This window comes from Daphnia carinata, chromosome 10 (assembly GCF_022539665.2).
Source record: "Daphnia carinata strain CSIRO-1 chromosome 10, CSIRO_AGI_Dcar_HiC_V3, whole genome shotgun sequence".
In the NCBI taxonomy this organism is placed as follows: Eukaryota; Metazoa; Arthropoda; class Branchiopoda; order Diplostraca; family Daphniidae; genus Daphnia; species Daphnia carinata.
The window spans coordinates 3192093-3217257 of NC_081340.1; the positions used below are offsets into that span (position 1 = coordinate 3192093).

Genomic DNA, 25165 nt, shown 5'->3' on the forward strand with positions numbered 1-25165 from the left:
TGAATGTGTTGACAACAAGTTTATGTTTTGGTTGGCCAATGTCCTACCCATCCCCCTCCTCTTGCACACTGCACGACGTTTCCAGATCTCTCCTTTGCTTGCTGTAGGGCCACCGTTTTTTATTTTGGAAAAACCAAAGAAAAATAAAATTATTTTACAGAAACTTATACTCATAATGCAAGCAAGCCTTTCGCAGATAGCGATCCAAGCTGCACCTTCTTTGCTATACTAGATGAAAAGATGCTCGAAATTATCATCATATCTGAGAGGATGGTAACAGCACAATTTCAGAATGAACACCAGCACGTGTGTCAGGTTATGAGAAATGTTCTATACAGCCTAACGTATATAGAAAATAACCCACTATTTGGAACGTGATGACTGTTTCTTAGAAAACTCAGTGCTTTCATGGTTGTGTCAACACCCACATACATTTTCAACTAGAAAAGTGATGCGGAGCAGCCATTGCACTGTGTTCTAGAATGTCATCGCTATATTGGATAGAAAGCTACGGCGTCCATGAACATCGGCATCAGCTTATAGAAAGAAACCTCATTGTCATTAAAAAGCGGGAAGATGGTGTACTCGCCTGATCACATACGGGTTTAGTAGCCGACAGAAATGGGTAAGCAGAACGCATTGATAGGAAGTAGGCGTCATCAGACTTTGTCTTTCTATCATGGTTCTTTACAGAAGAGCATCGTTCTTTAACCTGGATTTCGTGAATTGAAATTGAACTCGTTTTTCAAGTATCTGACTCATTTCACAATCGTTCTAGGATGTTGCCATAAAATTTCAGCACAACACAAATTTGTGGTGCATTTGAACAACAACTGCCATGTGAATTCATCTGAACATTAGTTCCTATTTTCTATTGCAAAGAAGTTAAAGTTAAAAGCTTTCAATCCATCTTTGTGTGAACAGTCTTTTTGTTTGTGTACCATCATGGTGTTTTAAGAAGTCCCGTCTCCCCTTGTAGGTAAGTAGTAGGTCAAAGAACCGTTATTTCATCCCCACTCCCATTGCCCGGGACTCCGGCCAAGGTGGCGGTGGCCTTCATGCTGCCGTGTTCCGGTCAATCTATACATATGGTAAATGCCCCGAGCCAGTCGAGTCTTCGTCTGCAAAGGAGTATTTAAATAAATTTGCTCCATATCATGAATATCCCTGTTATGTTTAAGTAAACGAAATATTTTCCTTTTATCAAACAAATGTTTAAATTTCGCATCATCCAAATGGAAACAAAAGGTCATGTTCCCAAGGTTAAATAAACGTATCCTAACGTAGGATGTACAAGTAGATACGAAAATTTAAACACTTAAGCCTTTTCCGTTGACAGCGAGCAAAGACGAAAGATTTATATGTAGCCATTTCCCCTGTATAATTGTTACATGAATTGCAATAAACGATCATAAGAAAAAAAAAGTTGCAGTCCTTTTAGAACTATCGACATCAAAGATTCATATCCTTCTCGTGCAAATGTTTAAGGTGTGATGGCATAACTGTAAAATTTCCATGTTGTTCTTAATTTCCCGGATTGGTCTAATTTTTTAAAGCGTGTGTACTCCACGGAAGTGAAGGTTATAAAGGGTCGCTCACACTGTAGTAAATACTGTGTAACCTTCGACGTCGTTCACATCCTTACGAGGAGTTAACGACGTAGACCGGAATAATTTTTTTTAATGCGTCGAGCTCGGTAAAGTCAGGTACGATCATACGAACTACCAGGAATCCAAAACTGTTGACTCACGTTTATTTATTCGCGTCTGGAACAGCAACTACTTTGCTAATTTATATTCTAAAACAAGCAGAAGAAAATGGATGTTTCGGAGCAAAAGGATGCCAATTTTATTTGCATTGAAAGTTGAAGAGAAAAGTGGCAACTCTCATGAGACAAATGAGAAATAACGGAAAGTAATTCCATCAAAATCTCCTGGAATATTTCTAACATCATCTTTTCTATTGTATCCAATGCCACACACAGGTCAAAAATATTCGCTCGACGATGTAACCGGAGGCTAAAAGGGGAAGATCAAATGAATGCGCAATCGTCTAGTTTTTCCTTTTCCTGGATGGCAACAGAATTCAAGACGAGCACAAAAAGTAAGACGAGTGCCATTGTCCTGGTGAAAAACATGAAACGATACACTGTTTTAACGTTCAGAAAATTATATCCATTTCGGAGAAAGTCGCTGGAAACGGCAACGGATATTTTCGGAAAGGCCGATGGGGAAAACTGGGAGGAGAGGGGGAAAGAACGGTTGCTTCACGAAGCGAGATGAAATGGGCTTTGTTTATTTGCGATGGAAGCTAACGAGACATAAATGGCAACTCCAGGATCCCTCTGGTGGCTCAGACAGAGGCGGTTTGAGGCAATACATGTGATATCCACGGTCGCAGTCGTCGCAAAAAAGCAACTGTTCCTGCAAAGAAAAAATGAATTTGAATATCGTTTATACATCCTGTACGTGGTACTACGACTAACGGTTCACGACAACCCGACAGGCTTGTGTTATCACGTGGAAACCACGGCATACCACAATAACTTAATAAGACTTACATTCCTAATCAAAACCAATCTGCCTGTGGGCAATGACCCATACTGCGCTTCTCAGCCACTTGAGTATACCGACATGTTTGACTTTCAAAACTAAGTTCTCAGGCACATGCTTCAACGTACACTAACATTTCATGCTGATATTAATACAGGAAAAAAACTCACGTCGTTGTCCGAATTCCCGCATAGACTGCAGCATTTGCACTCGATACACTGCCAGCGGTATTGCTTGACCGAAATAATCATGTTGGCAGTAAACTGTAAGCATGATGGGTGTCCTACAAAACAGTACAATAGTTGAGGTCATCGACATCGCATTTGCGGAAAGTAATGATGAGGCAAAAAATAAAAATAAAATGAAATACCGGAACGCCCACAGTCTGCACAGGACACAAGCTCCTCTGGATGGCCTGATTTCTTGTTTTCCGTTGCGTCTCCGAGACAAAAATCGCAATAAGGAGAAGGAGGAGCTCGAGCTTTCATTTCCATTTCACGTACAGCGGGTGCAGCTACGGGTCCCGTATAAACATTGCTCCCTATAAAATTTCCACAATAAAAATTACTTTAATTTGTTTTAGAATACATGTCAACTTTTTCTCACCTGTAGCCGTTACTGGCGGTACTGCTATACCGGCAGCGATGCTTCCACTGATTGTATTGAACTGCGTGTTGACCGGGGCTTGAGGGTGCGGCGGATTAATTCGTTTCGGCGTGTCAGATTGCATAGTTGGAGCTAACCCCGTTGGTGGTTGTTGCATAGCTCCGTGACGACTGCTACGGCTACGTCCTTACATAACAAACATTGCAAGAGCACAACAAATACAGTTTTAAAAAAGTACAACAGAGAAAGAAGCATTAAAACTGTGATGTTGTATGAAAGCTAAAGTTGATCAGCTATTTAATAAATAGAATTTTACTTTCTTGGTTTTGGGATACGAGAAGCAAGCTCAAGAGTAACAATGAGGCATATTCCGACTGAAAAGTTTGAGACATTAATAGCAAGTTTGAACAGAAATTAGTTTATAGTAACAAGCTTTCAGGCATGGTAATAAATGTATGAAACGGTCGGTGCGATACTACGAGGCACTTCTCGGATACATTAATTTTGTACATGCGACAATTGCTTCAAGTCAATCATGCTCTACATGATGTTGGATTAAAAAATAGTGCTCCTTTCATCGTTAGGAACTATTTTGCCACATTGAACGTTCAGCTGTGAAACTGAAAGGAACTATGGATGGTCCTCCCTTTTTGCTGTACAGATCACCTTTACATTTTTTTTTATTAATGAAAGAAGTTAACTACTTTTCAAGGCATCAGGCAAATTAAATTTTAAAACAAAGAGAAAAGGATGGCATCATGCCACCTAGCGGTTACTTCTAAACACCGTAAACATATAAAACTACCAAACGGAGGTCAAACAAAAGAAAAAGACTGAAAAGAAAAAGTCGGAGGTTTCTATCGGTCTAACCTGACGGGGTCTCAGCATGTGAGGACATCATGCTCTGTCCGTGCATGGGATTGAGTGGTGTGGAGGGAGCGGAGACCATGCCAGAGCCGGCACTGTTGGAGCCGGCCGTCGGAGTGGCCGGTCCTGAATCCTCGTCATCGCCTCCATCAAGCAAATTCTTGTGCGAATGAGTGTAGTGGTAGGTGAGACCGGGGCGAGTCTTGTATCGTGCACCACAAGCTGGACGATGGTGAAACATAAAAGACAGAAAGCAGAGGGGGAGGTTAATATCGAGGGATCTATAAAATGGTCTACCAACTAAAAAAGGGTTGAGATTGGAAGACGACTTACTTTCACACGAGTAAGGCTTTTCCGTGTCTGTTGCGTCATAATTCATTGGGATTTGCTTCTTTCTACCCCGCGTACTTGGCGTCTATATGATGCAAGTCAATGTTTAATACAAAACATGCCACAAAGATATAAATTAAATTGATTTTACCTTTGCAGGTGTTTTCATCATTGCCTTCTTCTTTTTCTTTTTGTTGCTCTCTTCATAGTCAAAGTCTGAATCTGCATCTGGTTCCTCAAAATCATCCTGTTCAGGCTGTAATTCATCAAAATACCAGCCCTCCTGTACAAAATGTTTAAATGCAAACTAGGTAATTTGATCAATGCAGAATTGCAAATACCTTAGATGCTTCATCTTTATTGGAAAGCACAGCATGGGTAGTGCTATCTTTGCTGTCTTCATTAATTGGTTGAATAACTGTACTCATTAAGGGTTCAGCAATAGCTGGTGCTTCTGCTTCTGCCTCAGGAGGGGGGGCGATTTCTTTTTTCTTAGGAGACTGAGCATATGTCACCAAATATGAACGTCGCTTCTTACGCCAGCGTTTTGCAGGGTATGTGTAGACTTGATCTGGGGTAAGCCCAGGCATGCGATGGCGAGGATGCATCCACAAATGACAGTGGTTTTGAGCAACACCTAATCAAATAAAACTTAACTATAATGTATGCAGTTAATCTTATTTGTACACCCAAAAACGGTTTCACGCCATTTTGTACCATACTTAATTTTATCAGAAATAATAAAACAAATCATTAGCAAAGACACATGTAAGTTGTAATAATTTACATGAAGAATACTAGAGACAAGTTATCACATTACCAGTCTGGGCATCCAGAAAGGGTAATCTCATTCTTTTTTCCAACGCCATCCGAGTATTGAAAGACGCTGAATTTTCCACAGCATCACGATACGTTGAATCTTGAAGGAGACTAAAAAATGAAAAAAAAATTACTTTGATGATTCCAATTAAAGACCGTACAACGAATTACTTTTGCAATTTTTCCACGATCGGTCGGTTTACAACAATACCAGACGCCGCCATAACTCCCATCTCTCTTTTTCTCGACGAAGGGACCAGAAATGGAATCGTTGAATGTTGTTTGTTTGACAAGTGAAACAGCGTTGCCAGAAAAAACTTTTGGCTCCTTCCTTCCATCAAGTCCGATCCAGTCGATCGCGTCCAAGTCCAGGCAGTCCAGCAAGCAGCAACCAGCGGTCCAACGGCTGAAGTCGAACGGCTGAATTTCTGCCAAACTAAACGATTCTGCAGACATCGATTTCGCTCTGAACAGTTGGATGGGGTTTTAAATTGATGTCGTTGACCAATTAAAACAATTCCGTTCCTTTTGCCCACTCCTTAAAAATTCCACCAAGTGGCACTGTTAACAGTTTATTTCCATTCACTTATTTTTGTAGAGAATTTCTTTGAGTGTTGTAAGCCTAAGGTAATGAACCATTATATCTTTTTTTGCTTATGCGAGCTCTAAATCTGGGTAGATCATTGCGCGTAAAAAAAAAGGAAAAAAAAATTACATTTGGCTTTATGTTGGACCTAGCCATTGTAATTGACGTTAAACGCTTTGAGCTTGAATGGAAATCCCTGATACGGGAATACAGGACGGGGGGCCCTAGATTTGTAGGCAGTTATAATTGTTGTCGCAATACTTTTAATCGAAGAAAAGAATGTTTGGCTTCCGGTTACTGTTCCACACTTTACGATGTTTACTTCTTGGTTTTAGCCGCAAATAGTAAGGTTTAACACCTTTGAAAATGAGATGTTATCATAAAAATTTAATGGCATGCGAATAAAATTCTTTGTTCGTATTAAAGCGTCAATATCGCCAGTTTTCAAAAGTGCGAAAAGCCGTTTTGTTTGTGAATCTTGACAAGATAAATCATTATGAGACTTTAATCATAAATAGGCAATCACTAGAAGCAGGAGATTTTGTGCGAGAAATTTAGAACTAGCTTTGAACTGTGTTTTGAGATGAACTTTCCGCAAACTTTTCAGCATGGCATACACGGTGTCAGTAAGGCACTTGAATGAAGCTAAGGAAACTTGGATATGATTGTAAGTAACCAAAGTGCTTCCCGGTATCTGTCAACAGCACGGGATTATTCCCAACACCGTTTCTAGTAAAAATGCTAAATTACGAAAGTTAACAATTTTCAGTTATACCAAAACCAATCTCAACTGCATATTGTGTGTACACAACCATCGGAAGTACTTCGAGGCTTCTGAAAAATAGTCAAAGTGCGCCGTTTGGGAGCTTTTCCGACAACAGATTGCTCAGCGAACCATACCGCAAAAATTGAAACAAATTGTTAGCCCATCTGTCACGCACATCCATATTCCGCATGAAAATGCACGTTATATAACGAAATAAATGTAGTAGGCGAAAAGCACAGTTCTGTTACAAGAAAAACCAGCAATTCAAGTGCATATCTTTTTAGCTTTGAAACGCTTTTAGCGTTTGTTTCCCAGACTTTCAAGACTATTCGCGGGGGTTAAACTTTAGGTCATTGAGTACGTATCTGTGTGCCATACGAACATGTGTGTTTGCTGTACCATACTTTTGCATCCCATTATAAATGCAATTTTTGAACTTGTTATCCTTGTTAGGCAGGGGGCCTAGTAGACTTAACGCATTCTGAAACGATTTCAAAAGATACGGTACACATAATTTTTAGTTTAAGAGAAAAACAGTAAAAAAGGGGATATCCACATCCTAATTGAATGTTTAAAAAACACTAATTGATTAAACTATATATAGTGTACAATTTGTCGACATATTTTCCCTAAGCCATACATTACTAGACCTACATTAATGAGACTAACGAGCAAACGCTCACGTGCGCAAGAACTACTTTGTATTCTCATTCCGGTAGTCGAATAAGTGGGCTTTTATTATTATTTTCTTCTTCATTTTTTTTCTAAAAAAAAAATGTGTTTTCTCTTGATGCTGTTGATCTTCCGACGAGGAAAATCAAGATTTTCCCTAAACTAGATTTTGAAGATCAACTAGTTTTTTTTATTTTATATGCCCAGCAGCTTGGAAATCAAGGCAATAGAGATGGACGAAACCCTGTGCAAGGACCGATCAGTTCCCAGAACATCGAGAAAAACAAGTAATGAAAAATAAGAACCTGTTAAATTTTTTGAGCACAATAATAATATTTTTTAAAATTATTATTTATTTTTATACTGCCGTTGCTGTTTTTCTTGTCAGCTAAATATCGTTAGGTGTATACGGTATACCTGACATACTGGCTATTCAGCTTTTGTGCACAGATGGCTTCTGATTTTTTAATATATTTTTCTTCGTCTTCTAATAAACTTGCGCACAATCAGTGCGGTAACTCTGCGTCCATTATTTTCCGTTCTTTTTACTGTGCCTTTACTGACACGTATGAGATCTATCTTTTTTTGGCCGCTTTTTTTCTTGAGCGTAAAGCCATTTATTTGAAAAAGTAGCTACAATTTGTTCAGCAATAGAAGGTCCGCGCGAACGTGCGTCAATGAAAAAGAAAATCACATTTGCTCTGAGCAAGCCTGAGGGGGTTTCGTGTGTAGCAGTGGGTGGTGCTGCAGGTATTTAGCCGGAGGCAACAGGTAACAGCCTTCCATTGTCGACTGGGGAAAAAAATGTACACACATATAGATTATAGGTCTCACTCTTCTTCCTTTGCGCCAACCCAAAGGCATATTACGCGTTCCAGTAGTTCCAGTGACAACCAACTGTTACGCACGTGTTTTTTGGTTCTCTGTAGTGCTTCAACTGTTCGTGACCAACACCGTCAAAAGACCGACTGCACATTTGTTTTGGTGGCAAAATAAAGTTGAATTTTTTTTTCAGTTATCGTGTTTGATGTGTTTATCGGATTGAATCGACAAGTTTGTTTACACGCAAAACAGCACGTCCGTCGCCTAGCATTGATGCAGGTGATGAGGTAGTTATACTACGCAAGACCTTTAATTCTAATTGATTCATTCCTTCCGCGTTTGCCGTCTCCTTGTTAGACGCGATTGGGGTTGTCAGTGCGGGATTGCCTTATGGTTCATCGTAGTCCCACGTCCCCATTAAAATGTCTTTTACTCGTGTTCCTCTCGCTTTTCTCTATACTGATGGAGCTAACTACAACTTTTCAACCTCTTAGTCTATAACGACAAGTCAAAAGATAGCTTCGAATCAGTCACACCTTCTCCCATCCATTCGAACAATAATGACAGTGTGGAGGGAGTGTTTCAGTGCCCGTTTTCGCACGACTCGTGCGCCAGGATCAATGGGAACTCTCAGCTCATTTCTGTGTCGATGATAATACAGGAAAGGCATAGCCGTTCATGTTACGCTTTCCTGACTCGCGTTAAACGTCTCGGCGGAACAGCAATTCGTTCCAAAATGTTTTTCGATAACCAAGCAACGCGTCTTGCAACTGTACATCCAAATCCGAACGATTTCAGTGTCCTACAATGATGCTTACCTTAGCGAAGAACAAAAACAAAGAGTTTCAACTCATTTGTGGGCGTTTAACAGATCGGGCGTGGGAACGAGGAAAAAGATTCTATTTTCTGCAGCATCACTGTAGCTGCAGTGTAGGGTGCTCTTGACGATACATTTTGAGGTGGGCGCTTAACTAGCGAGCCGGGGAGCAAGTAGTCCGTGCAAAAAGAATAGAAAGCTTGTAAAGATTTACCTTGTGTAAACAGCGCGATTACAACGAGTACACGAAGCAGACGGCGTGTCATCTGTCTGCACTCTTCTTCTCTTTCTCCTTTCGTCTCATTTTTTTTTTAAATACAAATATTTTCTCCTTGTTTCCCTCGTTTCCATCCTTCTGTTGGTTATTTTTCCTCTTTTTCTCTATCGCACGATCAGACGGTCAGGCCGATCGTTTCCGCCTGACCAGATGCCACCGGTCGCGGTTTCCCATGTCCTAAATATATCGCCTTCCAAATTGGTGCGCCAGTAGGCCAACCTGATGCGCTAAATATTTCAGGAACAGTTTTCTTTTTTTTTTCATCAAGATTCTCAAGTCGCTAATAGTTATCATGGGTTTCATTTAGAACAACATCATTGGAGGAAGAGAGAAAACAATTCATTAGGTTCGTCCCACACGTTACTCTAGCAGCTGCTGCTGCCTCTTTGCGCTTCGTTTTCAATCCCATCCTTTCGTTCGTGATTAAAATACATGCTATTTTTCGCGATAAACGAACGTAAATATTGTAGTTTTTTTTAGAGGAAGACTTGATTGAATGGAACCAAGAGTCAATAGAGCAAAGGTTTATTGCGTGGTGTCGTGATCATAGAAGTGAATGGAAGAAAAGAAAAATGAAAGCTCTATTGCAAGAAAGTTTTCATCGAAGTTCAGAGTTTATTTTTCATATTCTTATCCTTTCTTTACTTTCATAAGGAAGTACTATTGATTTGAACCCGTACGTATACAATGGCACTGTTTAACTCGTTCTCTTGTATATAGACTGTAGGCCACACGGTGTGAAAGTTCATCGTCGAAAGAGTACATAAGGGTAATCTTCTGGAAAATTGGCTTGTGCGGTATACGCGATACGTTGACGTTTGGTATCAGTTTGATGGATGCAAATTAACGTTGCAAGGCACGCAGGGGCATTGTTGGATCGTGGGATACTGAACGAATCGTTATTCATTTTCTAGTTTTTTTTTTTCCCACTTTGCTTTCCGCTGGATTGGATATTGAAAAAAAGATAGCCGTGCGCGCCTTTTGCCGTGAATTGTTTACCGAAAAATCTCATCCGCCAGTGAAATGGGGAAGACTCACATAAAACAATGTATGAAAACAAGGGCAAAAATTCAAAAAAAAAAGGGAAATATTACTATCCAACTGAAAGAAAAACAGCAACGATTGTAGCAAATGATACTTTGTCAACATGTACAGTTTTTTTAAAGGCCAGTAAAACGATCCGGAAACCTAAAAAGCAGTGAAAGGCAATCCGAAGGGACCCAGATCTTTAGAAGTAATGTTTGTTTAACAGTGTAACACGAAACAGGGCAGGGACGAAGCTTTTTTATTTTATTCTTTTTTTTTTCCCAACTTGTTAATTGCCGGAAGTAATGCCGTTAGCAAACGACTAGAGAAAAAAGACAGGGCGAAACGGAACACTAGTCCATGGCGCGCGCCAAACATTTCCGGCTAACAGTGTGTAGAAACCCGCTTGGCTGCAAATATTGATGTCTGATGGTTTTACGTCCACAGGTGAACGCGAGACAGCCCTGCGAAAAGGATACTTAAAAAAAAAAAAAAAAAGAAAAACGCAAAATGAGCGACCCCATGCCGTTGGCTGTCTTTTGGTTGCTCATGACCTGTTGGACTTGGACTTCTGCTAGTTTAGGTACTAACACACGTTGTCGCACTTATTTTATGATAGAGCACCGGTAAAGACGTAGACACGCTATTACTCAATCGCTTGGACTATAACGACTTGTTGTGCGAGCGAATTGTTTAACGAATGTTATTTTCAAGAGAATTGCATTTCTTTTATCTCGCCTAAGTGACGACGCGTATCGTTGGAGTGGGCCATCCCAGACAGCAACAAAATACAGTGCGGCGGATCGATCCAGTTACTGAACCAGGAGAATGGAAGCCCATTGATTACGGACATCCAATGCGCGACGATCCTACGCTTGTCTACGGTAATTCTTTTTGCGCATCTGTTCATCAAACGTAAGAGCATTTGCATGTACGTGCCATTCCCAGAATTTCCAATGGCCAATAGCGGCATCCAACCCGGCCGTATAAATGTCAAATTTGTGCAATGTGTCCACCGATTCGCATATGTTTTGATTAGTGTGGCTGTTGAACGGGATTAAGAAATGTTTTGACTACCCCGCAGTGCCACCGGTAGTGGACCCCGTGCACTACGGTATCCATTCGGCGGAGCCCCTGTGGCCAATACGAGGCTCTAAACTGCCGCAATTTCACCTTCCACCGGAAGCCATGCTGTCCACGGCTTCCACTGACCACCGCTGGAGGTCTCGGCAGACCCCGAGGCCGAAAAAGACCAACCAAACATCAGGAAGGACGACGTTTCAGCCGTCACAACAAAGAGTAGATCATCGGCCCATCCACCGGCTGCCGCAATATTATCGACATCCAGTCAAATCAACTGCGTGGCAAAGATACGATCATCCCACTATGCGACTTATTGGTAGATCGCCGGCCCTCGGCCCGTCTTTGCCAGTTGTGTTGCCCACTTTCAAACCGGGAGTAACAACGACAATCAAACCCGTGGTACTGCCGATGACAAGGCCGGGAACGCCGCCGATGTTCACACCGGAGCAACTGCGGAATCTCCAACGCGTCACTGAACGGTATACTTCCGATGCGACGATACCCAATCGATTATTTGTTAGCAGTGCGAGAAGCTACAGGAATGACATTGACAATTACAATGGCAGCCCTGTAATTAATAACAGGAACAGTCAGCATAATAATAAAGTAGATAGCATCGACCGTTCGGACGATGTAAACGAGCTATTCACTAGTGATGTTTCGCACGAATCTATGGAAAATGAGACGGTAGATGTGAGCGAAGCAGATCGTCGTCAACGTAAAAGGGCAAGAAAGCCGTTCGTTCCTTTTCAATTTGTCATCCAGTCGGGATATTCCAAAGTTCGGAAATACGGCAACGATATAAAGGAATTAATACGCTGATCTTTCTTTACTGTGCCCTACCAGCCAGTCTACTAGTATGTCCTCCCTTACTAATCCCGATTAACCCAAACTGCTGCAGTATTCAAGATTTTAAAAAAAAATATGATTTCGTTGGAAAATACAGTATAGATTTATATTTATATGTGTGTATTTATGTGTGTGCGTGGCAACTGGTCGATAGTTGTCAATTGTCGGGGCAGTGCCGTATGAAGGCCATCGCGTAACTGTCGATAGCAATCAATACACGAGCCCGGACACACATCGTTCTTATTTATTTTTCAAAAAATATATATAAGATAAGTATATGTTCTTGCGTGTGTGTGTATCTGTGTGTGTGGTATGTATCATTTATTGCTTCCGTTGTTATTCAAACTTGAAATGCGCAACCCTTTCTAGTTCTACACATCCCGCAAGTCGTGAAGCGAAGAGAAAACGAACACGTAATAACAGGTCCTGGTTCTCGATTGCGCTCAATGTATGAAGTAGTTTAAATCGATTTTCCATTTTAGGCCGATAGGGTGCATTGGTCCTCTTTTTATTTAGTTTTTTATTATTCGTTTTTAAAAGACTAGACATCGGTAGGAATTGCGATGGAATGGCAAACTCAATCTTAACCCTAGAGCGCTTTCGGTACTTTTTCCGGTAAAATTAGCGTTCGCGGTTGTCTAGCTATTACGCCCTTGCAAAACGCCCCTGTAGCAACCATATGAGAATAGATTGAATTATTTTTAGCAACATAATACGTGGGCATTTACGTTAAGAATGTCATTATTGGGTTAAAAGTTCAAAGCATTTGTTTTTCGTGGTATTTTCTGTTTAATTTGAATAATTTATAAACTGTGGCTTTTAGATCAAAATGATGCACATTTTATGATTGTCATAGTGCAGATTAAAACTATGATTATTTTCTTTATCCTTAATAAATTTCGAACCTAATTCATTCATAATTTATCATAGTTAAGTTAATTTAAAGCAGATAATTGCAATCAAACGCGCTTTTCTTTAAAGCAAATCTACTTTAACTTGAATAACTCAAAAACTATGTAACCTAGATTAAAATAAAGGTTTTCTTCATCGTTATTTGATTTTGAACCTCAATCATGTATGATTTGTCATAATTCTAAGTCATCTTAAAGAAGGTAATTGAAATCGAAAGAGCTTTTCTTTAGAGCTTTAAAGCAGTTTTTATTACTCAAAAACTATTAACACCAGGTCAAAATTAAATTGGTTTTCGTTGTCGGGCTTATTTTAATATGCCGTATAACACGTGTCTGTTGTTTTGTTTTTGCTGTTTATCTACTAGTCCATATTTCGATCTACAATTAAGTCTGCTTAATGCAAACTGTCTTTTTTTCTATATTATTACTTATTTCGCCTTTGTGTTTAGTTTAAATGTTACGGATGGTTTGCGCACTGCCATTTCTATCCCAAAGGATTCACAAATGCAATGAAATGACATTCTAAAATTGCTGCCTCGATGAAAATAGACCTGTCCAACTTATACGCTCAGTTGACAGTTATTCCTTGGCATTTGCTGACGGATGCTGCGCATTTTTTCTCAATGTACGCTTTTTTTTTGTCTTTTTCTTTTTTCTTTTTTAAATTTTTTGTTTCCCGAATTGATGTCAATTTATGAAGACTACAGTTTGATGCAAAGTGGCAACACTCTACTTAATCTATTTTCTGAGAAACCAATATTTTGTGAAAATTTTATCTACACCAACTTTTATTTAACCAGCAGCCGTGTAAAACGAACCACGTCTTCTTAAGCCATTCAAAGCTTTTAACCTTCCAATGTTTAAGGTAATAAGAATGGAAGGAAAAAGCTAAAAATGGTAGTTAAAATAAAGTGGATCGGTTACGTAGAATTTTGAGTGCAAAACCTTCAATAGATAAACCAAATTCATGTTTCACTAGACGATCAATTCAAATCAATTCAAATTATTTTTTTAGCCTTTGAGTCTAAGCAAAAAAAACCAGCTACTAATATGGCATTTGCGCGAATGAAAAACCAAACAACTTTATGAGGATAAACTAACGCAGATTATTCATCAAGTATTTACTAACAACCAATCCATTAGATGCCTTTCATCGCGTGAAACAGCAACAAACTTAATCGAGAAACAGAGAGCAATGGCGCATACCGTATTCAGTATCTAGGCAACCATCTCCAATATCCCGACATAACTCCAACCAGTGTACACGCAACGAAAGGCGGGGGTATGATATTTCTTTTATTGCGATACAACAAAACACGCAATTTTTTATTGCCTTTGTTCGACCCCGTTCATTTTGTCAGAAAGCGTCAAAACTTTCGGAAGGCACAAAAATCAATCCCAGACAAAGGAAAATACTTTCTTAGCGGTCTGTGTTATCGGCTAAATGATTGCGTGCTGCTGTAGCTATATCACCGAAGGAACACGTTAGATTGCAATGAAAACAAGGGAAAGTACGTCGTGGTCACTTTTTTTATGTTTTAGTTCTCCAGATGGCCAAAAGACAAAAGACCTTGTAATGTCTCTGGAGATCATCCAGCCGCTGATGGACCTACGTGTCTAGTAGCGTTTCTCGGTTAACGTTCGCCGCTTCAGCGGCTGAAAGTAGGCCATATAATTAACAATAGACGACCACGGAGAAGGCGCTCGCAGTGAGGATAAGTAGAGAAAACCATTCCGTTTATATGGACGGTGTATGGCGCATTTCTCACGCGAACGTCGACGAAATTTGTGCAGCAATTGTTACATCTTGATTTATGTTTGAACGTATACGATAGCCTATATAATGAGGAAGATGTGTTTATTTTGGCACGATTGAATGTGCACATAGCGGGAGACTCGCGTCAGTGTAATTTGTGTGCTATTCGATCCAGGAATTCCAGGGATTCCGGCATTCCGCAACGTCCGTATTTATGTTGCGATCGATGCGGCACTGTCGTGCCGCTATACACGATCCTTTACACTTGAAGGCGCCGTACGCATTCCAGTGTTCTCCTTGTTTATCGATCCTGCTACTCTGCTTTTTCTCATGTTCGCTGGCCACTCTGTTGCCTTTAACTGCAATAAAAAGCAAACGCATCTTGTCAATCAGGAAGGGAAAATGGGGAAACTGATGTTTTCGAAAACTAGACTAGACGAGACTAACGGGACGCAACATTAGTTCGTGAAAGTATGCGCGAATCGAACGAGTTTGTGGTTTCGTGACAACTTAGGGAAAACAGTTGGGAGCTTTGGAGCAATAAATATACGAGTTTCAAAGAATATCCTCCAGCTATTCTTTTATAGTTTGCGCAGATAAATGCTTCTGTTTTTTAAAATGTCTGTTGCATGATGGGTGGTAAATGTCGATCGAAAATCACAATAATGACGGAAAGATAAATATGAATCTGTTCCGCATGAAATATCGTTTGCGATATTGGTTCGACAGCAGATCCATTCAGACTATGGTCTGCAATATTGCGTCATAACCAAAGTTACGACCAAGCTAGTATTCTGCAATGTCAGGGGAAGCCCAATAGACGCAGACATAAAGTATAAAGCTTAGATATGCAGCATCAATAAACAATTTTATTCACGGTAAATCACTTGAGCTCCAATAGCGAAAGCAGGCTAAAGATGGACTTCTGTCTTTGCAATTAGTAACGCACTCTATTCCGATTAGCTTGCCAAGTAACTCGGCTACTTCCGCTCGCGAACTTCGTGTTTATCCGGTAATCCCAGGAAATTGACTTCTTTTGTTTGCTTCAGCATTATGACAAAAATAGCGTAACGTTTTCCTTTTCCTCGTGCGTGTTTATTGTCTCATTTTGATGATTATATACCAATTCAAACAAATATGATGCATTCGAATACGTGCCAGTCTGATCTATACTAAACTACAGATGATTTCGATTTAGTACTCTTTACGATACGATTTAAGGTCGTACATTAGCAGATGTTTTCCTATAACAAGCATGGTATGCCGCCAGAATACAAAGACCACATCAAACCGTAAATTTTGAATATTTTTGGCACCGACCAGGGGAATGTTTTTAAACAAAAATACGAAGTAAAAAATAAATAAATAACAATAGAAGATACAAAAATAAAAGGGAACCAGCCATGGTCCACAGAGACAGTTCCGGGCATGCCATCATTGTCATGCATGAGCGTCTTTTGTCTGATGTTGGCCTTTAGCATACTGCATGTCGCTCAGAACAAAGCGGTCGCTAGGTGACATCCGACGCATGCAAAGCAAAATTCAAGAAAGCACTGGCTCTTGCGTGCCAAAAAGGATAAAAACAGTGGGGATGTATATTGGCTGGCGACAATTGCTCCAACATCGATGTTGCCATCTTAACGACATCCAGCATGGCCAGTGTATATAGCAAACTGACATTGCGGATGCGCCGCTGATGAACTTCAGGAAGACAATGACCAGTAAAACTGGGATGTGCTTTGCAAATTTATGTATATACAGCGGGATTGGCAAATAGTGAAGACGGCAGTGGACCGCGTCCAACCTTCGACCAGTTCCCCGGAACACCGTGACGGAAGGGGAAGCCGGCTTTTCTTCTTTCTCAGAAGAAAAAAGGGGAAGATCGTGAATGCCGTTTCAGAAACACGCTATATAACTAAAGGAATTGGAAAAAACGCCGAAGGAAGCTGCCGAGCCATATTATTGAAGATGCAAAATGCGTGGAGTGGGGTTGCAAGACTACTTGATTAATAATGCAAGAATAACTCTTTTATCGTACATTTTTCGGTGGCGAAAATTTCATGCATTTTATCGCTTATCTTTTGTGTCCTTCCCTTTTCTCGTGAGGCAAAATGTTGAGTGTTATTAACTTGAGTACGTGTAAACGCATGCTCGAAGCACACTCCAACGGAAGGGTAATCAGTTTAGTAGTGGTACTCAGCAATTCGTTGAAAAGGGGATTTGTTGGCAGTAAAAAATATGGTCCCTCCCCTACGCACCTGTCTTGATATGCTCGAAAATCGAGTAATTATCTGAACTACTCTTTTTGACTCATTTTTTTTTACTATAGCCGATTCCCCCCCCCCCCCCCCCCGAGGATTGCTGGTGGATTTTTATTCATTTTTTTTCCAGCTTCCTAAAAATCCATTAGGCCCCGCAAGTTGCCATCATCATTTATTTAAGCCTCCCGCGGTTTCTTCTATGTACAGTGGTGTTCGCGTAAATTCGCAATCAGGCATTTCTGCGTTTAAAAAAACTAAAAAACAATCACGTAAATTGTCTTCTATGTTTCTCTGAAGGTGTGTTAGTTCAAGAAGACGTCATTTTCCTCATATTCTTTGTGCACAGTCTGTCGATGTTAGATATGCAGGTATCCCAAAACTCTACCGTCATTGATATTCACGTGAGCGCTCGTCTGTCAACGACAAAGTGACAAACGCAGATTAACCTACATATATTACTCAAGTATGCGCAAAATGTGTGATCATCCAAAATATAAGCCCAACTTTTTAATTAGCGCATTGGCGTTTCCCGCTCACGATCCAGTAACCGCTATGGTAGATGACCTGAAGCTAAACGAGAGCCACGGTCACGTATAAATGTCCGTATAAATTGGTCATTTATTATTCAAATTTTTCAAATAATGTGATTGAGCGTATGCGACGTTGACAGAGCATTCTTCCTGGACATGTTGGTATATACAGTTGTACGACTGCGTGTGGGGGCAACGGTGTAAAAGACCTAGCGTGTCCGCACGACCAGCAGTAAGGCAGCACTGCTCGACTAGCAAACAGCCAGACGTGAGTGCGTATTAGTGCGTGGCGGTTGTATCAGCTTGTTCTCTCAGCTAATTGTGTTATTTCTGACACACACACAAAAGAGCAAGAACGTGAAGAGCTTGAAGCGCGCAATTGTACATGGGAATTATTTACACCGTATCACGATTTTATGCGACACGGCTGAGTGGAACGCAATCATTCCTAATTTCATTAGGTTGGCATTTCGTTAACAAAGTTACTGGGCGTCAAGTGAGAAGCTTAAACAGAGTGGATTCGTCGTATTGCACGAAAGTTAAACCTGGTAAGATGATTTTTGAAGGAGAACGGGCGAAACTGAAGACCATTGTTGTGGCAAATCTTTGCGGTCAAGCGAAAGTTTTGGAATCAAACCGAACTCTTTTGTTCTCGTTCAAAGAAATCTGTGTTTTGTTTTCTTTTTCGTGGGATTGAATGAATTTTATTACCGAGGGTTTCTATAGGTCAGCACGCACAGCTATTCAAACAGTTGATCTGATCAACAAAAGAATCTGTAGCAATCAAATAAGTGTACAAGACGTACTGGATAAAAATAGCCTACATACGTCCTGATGTCGATACTTGGAAATAGCTTTGTCTTTTGACTGTGTCCATTAGCGATTACACCCACTCTTCGAGATAACAAAGAGGAAATTGGTCGAAAAAGACGGCAGTGGATTAGCTGGATGTATACATCGTTTTTGTTGTTGATCATTTGATTGTTGCCCTCGGGTTGGGTTGTTAGGTTTTCCTTACATGTTACAGGTCCTGCTTCCTGTGGTACTCCTTCGAATTCCAATGGATCGTATAGAGCGGCATTCCTAACAGTTTACAAGTCTCAACTTACCATAAAGCGTAAGGATAATTTTCAACGAACTCGCGATGTATTAAACGGGAATTGTGATGGAATGCGCTTCATAACATTACCTGTTGTTATTGATTTTTCGCTGTTCTCCACGAAATACTGATGGCATTGCCGGGCGGCTTAAAAGCTTTGATAATTTCCCAACTTTGGTTTGAAGTTTGATGTTGCCACCCGATCCAGCATGTTTCTCCATTGTAATGAGATTTAAGCATTCCTGCGTCAGAAGAGGGTGCGCCACTTATTTCACTCTATAACACGATGTCATCCATTTACGCGAATGCCTAACAATTTCTTAATTGAATTGTCAATTTCATCGGGCAGGCCTCCAAATGGCTGAGCAGTACGTTCGACAGCCTTTACTGCTATTATTAGTCGTCACTTTCATTGTACCCAATGCCGACACAATAAACAACGAGAGGATGTCAGAGTATATCCGTACGACAGAACACTGGTCATCTGTGGAAGACAAGGCCGATGATAGAGAAGAAAACGTGCATTTCACATCGGGGACGACCGTACAAGAAGAAGAATCAATGGCTTGCCGTTGCTGGAGTGCGCCTGCAGACGTTGGTTCATTCATAGAAACCGAATGCAAGTGTCACGGACAGCACATCTTGTCAGTTCCTTCCACACTACCTCCGGACCTTCACCGCCTGTAAGTTTATATGACACATATTTGCTTTTGGTTTGCTGTTGTTTATTGATCAGATAATTTTACTTACTTAGCTGCTTTTAAATCCTCGCGCACCATGCAAAGTTCTTCGTCTTAAGTAATCTATATTTATAGGCTAAAAATGAAAGTTATTTTCGGCTTTACGTTTGTTACATTCATGGTGTTAAACTTTTTAAAAAGAGCTGCAAAATGATGCATGGCAAAAGTGGGCGACACAACAGTAATCGATAGACAAGATCATGGCTGCTGTTGTAAGTATTTCAACACGCAAGTCGATTTAATTCACATGTTCGGTGTATGCTAGACTCTGTCCAACATGTTTCATTGGTATAAAGCTCGCTAGAAAGAGCTTCAAGTAGTTATGAACAATAAAAGAGGACACAATAAAGGAGGTTTTTTTAAAGAAAAATTGGCCCGATCTGCGAAGTCAAGATTACCTTTTGTTTCCGCTTTTGCAGGACGTTCTACGACAGCGGGCTGGAGGCTTTAAGAAGTGGTGATCTTCAAAACTACGCTAACACGCTCACAGATTTGTAAATAAAATTAAATGGCCCTTTGCCTGTTTATTTACTTATTTTTGTGCTGCTTTTCTATTCACTTTTATTCTAAATTGAAAGTGTTGTAGATAAAGCTCACCAATTCATCAGCATCGAAGAGGGCGTCTTCTACGGACTTATTCGGCTCCAACGCATGTAAGAAAACTCCCTTTTGACTGCCCCTCTGCTACCATATAAATAACTACACAAAGGAAATGCAAAAGAAAAAAAAAGATTTTACAACATAATAGAAACCTAATATTTAGCGTTTTCGAAATACATTTCATGCAGATATATTCGCCGCGCTCCGTTGCTAATAAGCTTACCCGCTGGTCTATTTCGCCTTTCGCTTCCGAGCCTACATATATTGTAAGTTTTACACTTTTTTAGGAGAATGAAATAACGCTGCTAAACATACGGAAAGAAGCGCATACCTCACCGGGGAGTACAAAAAGTTAAAAAAAATTGCAAGCATCCGGCTGTGAGCTAAATCCATTATAATTTCAACTATGACCTTATAAGGCACACTTTGCAGGAAAGCTTGACGATAAGGGCTTGATGCTTTTAAAGTTATTACAAGTGAAGGACGTGAAATTTAGCGATGAAAACGACAGGCTAAAGAAGAGGCTTCTGCAAAGTGTTGGCGTTTTTTTTTTAAATCATAAACGCCCCCTTTTTTGAAATCGTGTGTGATGTTTGTTTTGTTATTGGCTTTCAACAGATTAATAAAGCAAACGGGTCTTCGATATTTTCCCGATTTAAGTGGATTGGAGACAGTGAACATTTTGCACACAGTGTAAGGAATTGATTTTATACTTTTTCAACGCTTTATCCCATTGTGATAAAAAAAACTTAGGTGTATATGTTTCGACTAAACATTCATGTCGTGTACCATCCAATGCTAAAATATGTTTCGCATGTGTTATGTAAAGCCTGTCTTTCGTTTTTCGAAACATTTAATCTTCCCAATTCCCGTTTTGCACAGGGATTTGGAAGAAAATCAACTGGAAACGATACCCAGCAACAGCGTTCGTCTTCGCGTCGACGATTTGTAAGATTTGCTAACCGAAGTTCTCTTTCCTTGTGTTTTCTTCTGTCGTTGTTTTAACTAACTCGCTGTATTTCATTTGACTCAAAAGTTTAATCAGCTTTAACGCTCTGCAATCGATCGAGGCATTTGCTTTTAACGGTTCTCAAATAGCCACTTTGTAAGTTGTTGTCTCTTTCATTAAATAGTCTTAAGTTCTTTTTCTCCCTACGCAGTACTTAAAAACGACGTTCTTTTGCTGCCGATGATAAACTTTCTCTCTTTGACATTTTATTTTTTTCGTACTTTGCCAAGGAGATTCAAAGGAAATTGGCGACTGGCAGACGTAAATTCGGATGCCTTCGTCGGATTGGCAAGCCTTCGCCGATTAGATCTTTCACAAACTGCTGTCACTAATCTGCCCGTTCGAGGTCTATCTGAATTGGAGACTCTAGAATTAGTTGAAACGAGAACGCTTAAGGAAATACCATCTGTCTACAATTATCAGGTAAGGTTTTGTACCCAATCAGAATATGAATTCAACACGAGCCTTGATTCAGGAACAGCTTTGCAATACGGACTTGCATGTTTATTAAAAGAATGTTAGGAGGGATAGACACGGTATCGCCCACGCATCGGTTTACTGTATTCTTGCGTGAATTTTTGACTACCGATCGATATAAGCCGAGAACTCTTCATATATGAGAAGGACTTACTTTTCACGATGGATGTGTATACATCGCAAATGTAGTGATCCTTACAAAAACGACAGCAGCGTTTTCTGTTTACCAAGTCAATATCTTCTTTGCATGATCAAAGAAGACGTGTAGTTTGATGGTGATCAGCTTATTTCAAGTTATAAACTATCGTGTCGTGTGATCATAAAGCTTGTATATAAAAAGAGAAAAAAAAAGGCAGGCGTGATTCTGTTTTTTTTCTTATGTTTTACGTTGGGTTATTTGATGTTTATGTGGCGCTTCATTGAAATTCAAATGTTTACTCCACGAGTATGAGAGAGAGAAGGCAAAAATGAAAAATCAATACGTCGAAGGAGGATAGATAAATGAATTTTCTTCCAGAGGTTTTGAGAAGACAGCCTATAACACATTCAACTGTAATTTTGGCCTACCAATAAATTTCGGCTGATTTGCGTTATCAGGAATCGATTCGCTATACGATTTCTGTCTTCCAAATTCAGTATAGTCTACCGTGTAGCAAAAACCGATTTCATCCGTCAGTTGAAATCATTTCCGCGTCACAATACCTCCCCACGCATAGAAGAGCTATTAGGAGAATGGAGTGGAAACGATTCGATTAATTCAAACTATTTTTTTTCTCTCCCAATATTCATGTCTGTTACGTGAACGGTGCAGTCCCTGCAGGTTGCTCACCTAACGTACCCTTATCACTGCTGCGCTTTCGCTTTTCCAGCCACTCATGATCCTGAAGAACACGCCAGACATCAGGTTAGAGATGTAAATTATTTCTTTAGTCGTAGTCGTGATGCAACCTAATTTGTTTCATTCCTTTTCTTTTGCGCAGCATTTTATAGCTGAAATGCAAGCTAAATATTGTGATAAAACACTGGATAACGATAGCGCCTCGCTGCCATTAGGCGACGACTATGAGAAATTCGGCATTGATGTCAAGATGATCAATCTACCGGATTACGAACACGATGAGGCGAATGAAGTCTTCCACGCTGATCCGTTTCAAACACCGACAAATCGTGAATTATTTTATCACGCGTTCTGTGGCAACTTGACGTACGCGCATCGCGAAGTGCGTTGCACTCCACAACCCGATGCTTTTAAGTGAGCTTGAATCCACTGTAACTTGAAATGTGACTCTTAGAAAAGTTTGCTAATGTATCCTTAAAAGTCCTTGTGAAGATATCCTTGGTACCAATTGGCTAAGGGTAGCAGCCTGGCTCGTTTCCGTGGCGTCCGTAGTTGGAAATTTAGCAGTAGTGCTGGTACTCGTTCAGTCAACACGCGGCTCCATGGCAGTCTCAAAGTTTCTAATGGTCAACTTGGCCATCGCCGATCTGTGCATGGGTTTCTACCTCTTCCTGATCGTTGGCATGGATGTTAATACAATCGGAGTTTACTTCAACTACGCCATAGACTGGCAAAACGGTGAGAATGAATCAATTGTTCAACTTCTTATTTACAAAATGTACTCAGTTGATGGTAATCTATAGCTGTAAGAGGACTTATTGTTAGTAAGTTTAAGTAAAGGGAGATGAACTTGATTTTTGTATATCTTCTTTACACGTTAATGTCTTCTCGTTATTCAAAACACGTAGGAATCGGATGCCAAATTGCTGGATTCTTGACCGTTTTTGCCACCGAATTGTCAGTGTTCACACTTGTGGTCATCACTAGTGAGCGATGGTATACCATAACATATGCTATCAATTTGACTCGGTAAGTTGACTTCATCATTTTGTTTAGAAAACTTAGAATTCAAAACAAATAATGATTTCAATTAGACGTTTGCGGTTATCAACCACTGCTAAGATTGTCGCATTGGGCTGGATCGGTTCGTTCGCAATGGCTTCATTACCTCTCGTAGGTGTTTCTAGTTATTCAACAACCAGGTAAGAGGAAGCAAAAACCTATAATGAAATCACGTTGGCAAGGGGAAACAAAACAAAAACATAGTTATGCTAACTGCGTATTTCTTACAGTATTTGCTTGCCGCTAGAGAATCACAAATTGTCGGATACCATATACCTCCTTGTTTTGCTGATTTTGAACGGGATAGCCTTCATGTTTATTTGTTTATGCTACAGCCACATGTACAGATCGATACGCGGGAATCAACAGTCGTTAGCTTCACATTCGGATACGACCGTAGCCAAGAAAATGGCTTTGTTGGTTTTCACAAATTTTGCCTGTTGGACTCCGATTGCCTTTTTTGGATTAACAGCCGTCGCTGGCTACCCTCTAATCAGCGTTACCCACTCCAAAATTTTGCTTGTTTTCTTTTACCCGCTCAACGCGTGCACCAATCCATACCTGTATGCTTTAGTTACGCAACAGTATCGACGAGATCTGTTCCTCCTGCTCAGCCGCTATGGTTTCTGTACTGAACGGGCATCACGTTATCGGGCTACGTTTTCATTCGGCCGCAGTAATAACAATCCAATCAGAGCCGGATCCCAGCTCGAGTCCGTCATGCAAGGTGGCCAGCTTGGTTCACCTCTGTCTGCTACCGGTCAACAAGACAATCCCAACGTACGTTAATAATTTACACTTTATATCTATGAAATCAAGGAATATTATAAAAGATGTGTATTTTAAATTTTCAGGCTATTCGAAAGAAATCTGTTGTCAGCAATGGTTCTGGGAAACGGAAAATGACACCACCGTTGTGTAAAATTAAAAAAAGTGAACACGAAAATCGACAGGACACGGAAATGCTTCCGCTATCCATTCCAAGTGTTATCCGCCATCAGCAAATTTACGAGGTTACTAAAGAGGATGTCTTGTTGAAGCCTACTAATCAATTAAGCCTCGTGCTTGAGGCTGTTGATGACGTTATCTATCAGACCTGTAATGAAGACATTCCGGTTAGCAAATATCAGGACAACGTTCGTCAAAGTTCTATAAAAATTCGATCGACGACCGGAGGCGGATCAGTCGACTCTCCTCATCCGATAAAGCACTGCCAACTCCACTGCAATAAGGGTCTTGAGAAGGTAATAAAGGAATAAGGGCTTTCAAGTACTTTTTTAGTTCAAAGCTCTGTTGGCATTACTTGTGAAAAGTTATGTGTAAAAATCACTTCACCAAACACAAGCTCTTGAATTTTCGCAGTCAAACTTTCTTGATCGTGAACCAAAGTTTACATATATGTCTATAGCGTACCCCACGATGTCAAAAGTCTTACAATGCAAAGCAAATGCCGATCGCTATTTTGGGCTTGTTGTTAATGAAAATGTGACTGGCGAAACGAGCATTCATTTTGTTACGTTCCATAGTTGAATGAGAGCTATTTATAGTGATGCTTTTTTAAAGGAGCCTGCTTTATGTCCTTCCAAGAACAACACAATATTTTCTGTATTTAAATACAAAGCAATAAACTTTTATGAAGATTGCTTTTGAGCTCTGTCTGTTTCCTGTCGGTCTTGGGATTTTAAGCAAATAGCGACAAACCAGTTTGCAATAGGAAATGCGAATTTGAATTGGCCAACCATACAAAATGTTGGTAATTGAGTGTTTCTGTATCATGCTTTGGGTGTAAGGGCTTCGGATGTAAAGGCTT

The 25165-nt window shown here is 40.2% G+C and overlaps 3 protein-coding genes across 5 annotated transcripts; 2 read left to right on the forward strand and 1 right to left on the reverse strand.

Annotated features, from left to right (window-relative positions):
• Positions 1 to 1820: 1820 nt before the first annotated feature.
• Positions 1821 to 5494, reverse strand: LOC130702780 (zinc finger protein ubi-d4 B-like). Of its 2 annotated transcripts, XM_057524397.2 has the most exons (10): positions 5346 to 5494; positions 5176 to 5285; positions 4697 to 4992; positions 4507 to 4638; positions 4359 to 4440; positions 4029 to 4247; positions 3159 to 3344; positions 2923 to 3093; positions 2723 to 2835; positions 1821 to 2423 (listed from the first exon to the last, which is right to left on the reverse strand). In XM_057524397.2, exons 1-10 carry the CDS (start codon positions 5405 to 5407, stop codon positions 2295 to 2297), a joined length of 1500 nt encoding a protein of 499 aa, XP_057380380.1. In that variant the 5' UTR covers positions 5408 to 5494; the 3' UTR covers positions 1821 to 2294. The 2 variants fall into 2 exon arrangements, with proteins under 2 accessions (XP_057380380.1, XP_057380388.1); XM_057524405.2 differs by lacking the exon at positions 4029 to 4247.
• A 2571-nt stretch (positions 5495 to 8065) lies between these two features.
• LOC130702848 (uncharacterized) lies at positions 8066 to 12302 on the forward strand. Of its 2 annotated transcripts, none has more exons than XM_057524465.2 (4): positions 8066 to 8299; positions 10588 to 10723; positions 10884 to 11024; positions 11225 to 12302. In XM_057524465.2, the coding sequence occupies exons 2-4, from the start codon at positions 10651 to 10653 to the stop codon at positions 12043 to 12045; spliced, it is 1035 nt and encodes a 344-aa protein (XP_057380448.1). In that variant the 5' UTR covers positions 8066 to 8299; positions 10588 to 10650; the 3' UTR covers positions 12046 to 12302. The 2 variants fall into 2 exon arrangements, with proteins under 2 accessions (XP_057380448.1, XP_057380440.1); XM_057524457.2 differs by having other exon boundaries at positions 8067 to 8307.
• A 6663-nt stretch (positions 12303 to 18965) lies between these two features.
• LOC130702661 (lutropin-choriogonadotropic hormone receptor-like) lies at positions 18966 to 24944 on the forward strand. The gene is made up of 15 exons (XM_057524301.2): positions 18966 to 19312; positions 19789 to 19863; positions 19948 to 20022; positions 20158 to 20235; positions 20588 to 20662; positions 20852 to 20917; positions 21006 to 21074; positions 21209 to 21401; positions 22267 to 22359; positions 22436 to 22707; positions 22775 to 23031; positions 23202 to 23322; positions 23388 to 23495; positions 23586 to 24135; positions 24210 to 24944. Exons 1-15 carry the CDS (start codon positions 18987 to 18989, stop codon positions 24612 to 24614), a joined length of 2763 nt encoding a protein of 920 aa, XP_057380284.2. The 5' UTR covers positions 18966 to 18986; the 3' UTR covers positions 24615 to 24944.
• Positions 24945 to 25165: the final 221 nt, after the last annotated feature.

Bases quoted from the DNA above. Each gene is read 5' to 3' on its own strand.
- LOC130702780 (XM_057524397.2), bottom strand. From the start codon at position 5,407: ATGGGAGTTATGGCGGCGTCTGGTATTGTTGTAAACCGACCGATCGTG. The intron at 3,094-3,158 runs GTGAGAAAAAGT...GAAATTTTATAG, and splicing joins ACCGCCAGTAACGGCTACAG to GGAGCAATGTTTATACGGGA. The intron at 2,836-2,922 runs GTATTTCATTTT...ACTGTTTTGTAG, and splicing joins TGCAGACTGTGGGCGTTCCG to GACACCCATCATGCTTACAG.
- LOC130702848 (XM_057524465.2), top strand. From the start codon at position 10,651: ATGAGCGACCCCATGCCGTTGGCTGTCTTTTGGTTGCTCATGACCTGT. The intron at 10,724-10,883 runs GTACTAACACAC...ATCTCGCCTAAG, and splicing joins TTGGACTTCTGCTAGTTTAG to TGACGACGCGTATCGTTGGA. The intron at 11,025-11,224 runs GTAATTCTTTTT...ACTACCCCGCAG, and splicing joins CGATCCTACGCTTGTCTACG to TGCCACCGGTAGTGGACCCC.
- LOC130702661 (XM_057524301.2), top strand. From the start codon at position 18,987: ATGGCTGAGCAGTACGTTCGACAGCCTTTACTGCTATTATTAGTCGTC. The intron at 21,402-22,266 runs GTAAGGTTTTGT...TGAACGGTGCAG, and splicing joins CATCTGTCTACAATTATCAG to TCCCTGCAGGTTGCTCACCT. The intron at 23,032-23,201 runs GTGAGAATGAAT...CAAAACACGTAG, and splicing joins CGCCATAGACTGGCAAAACG to GAATCGGATGCCAAATTGCT.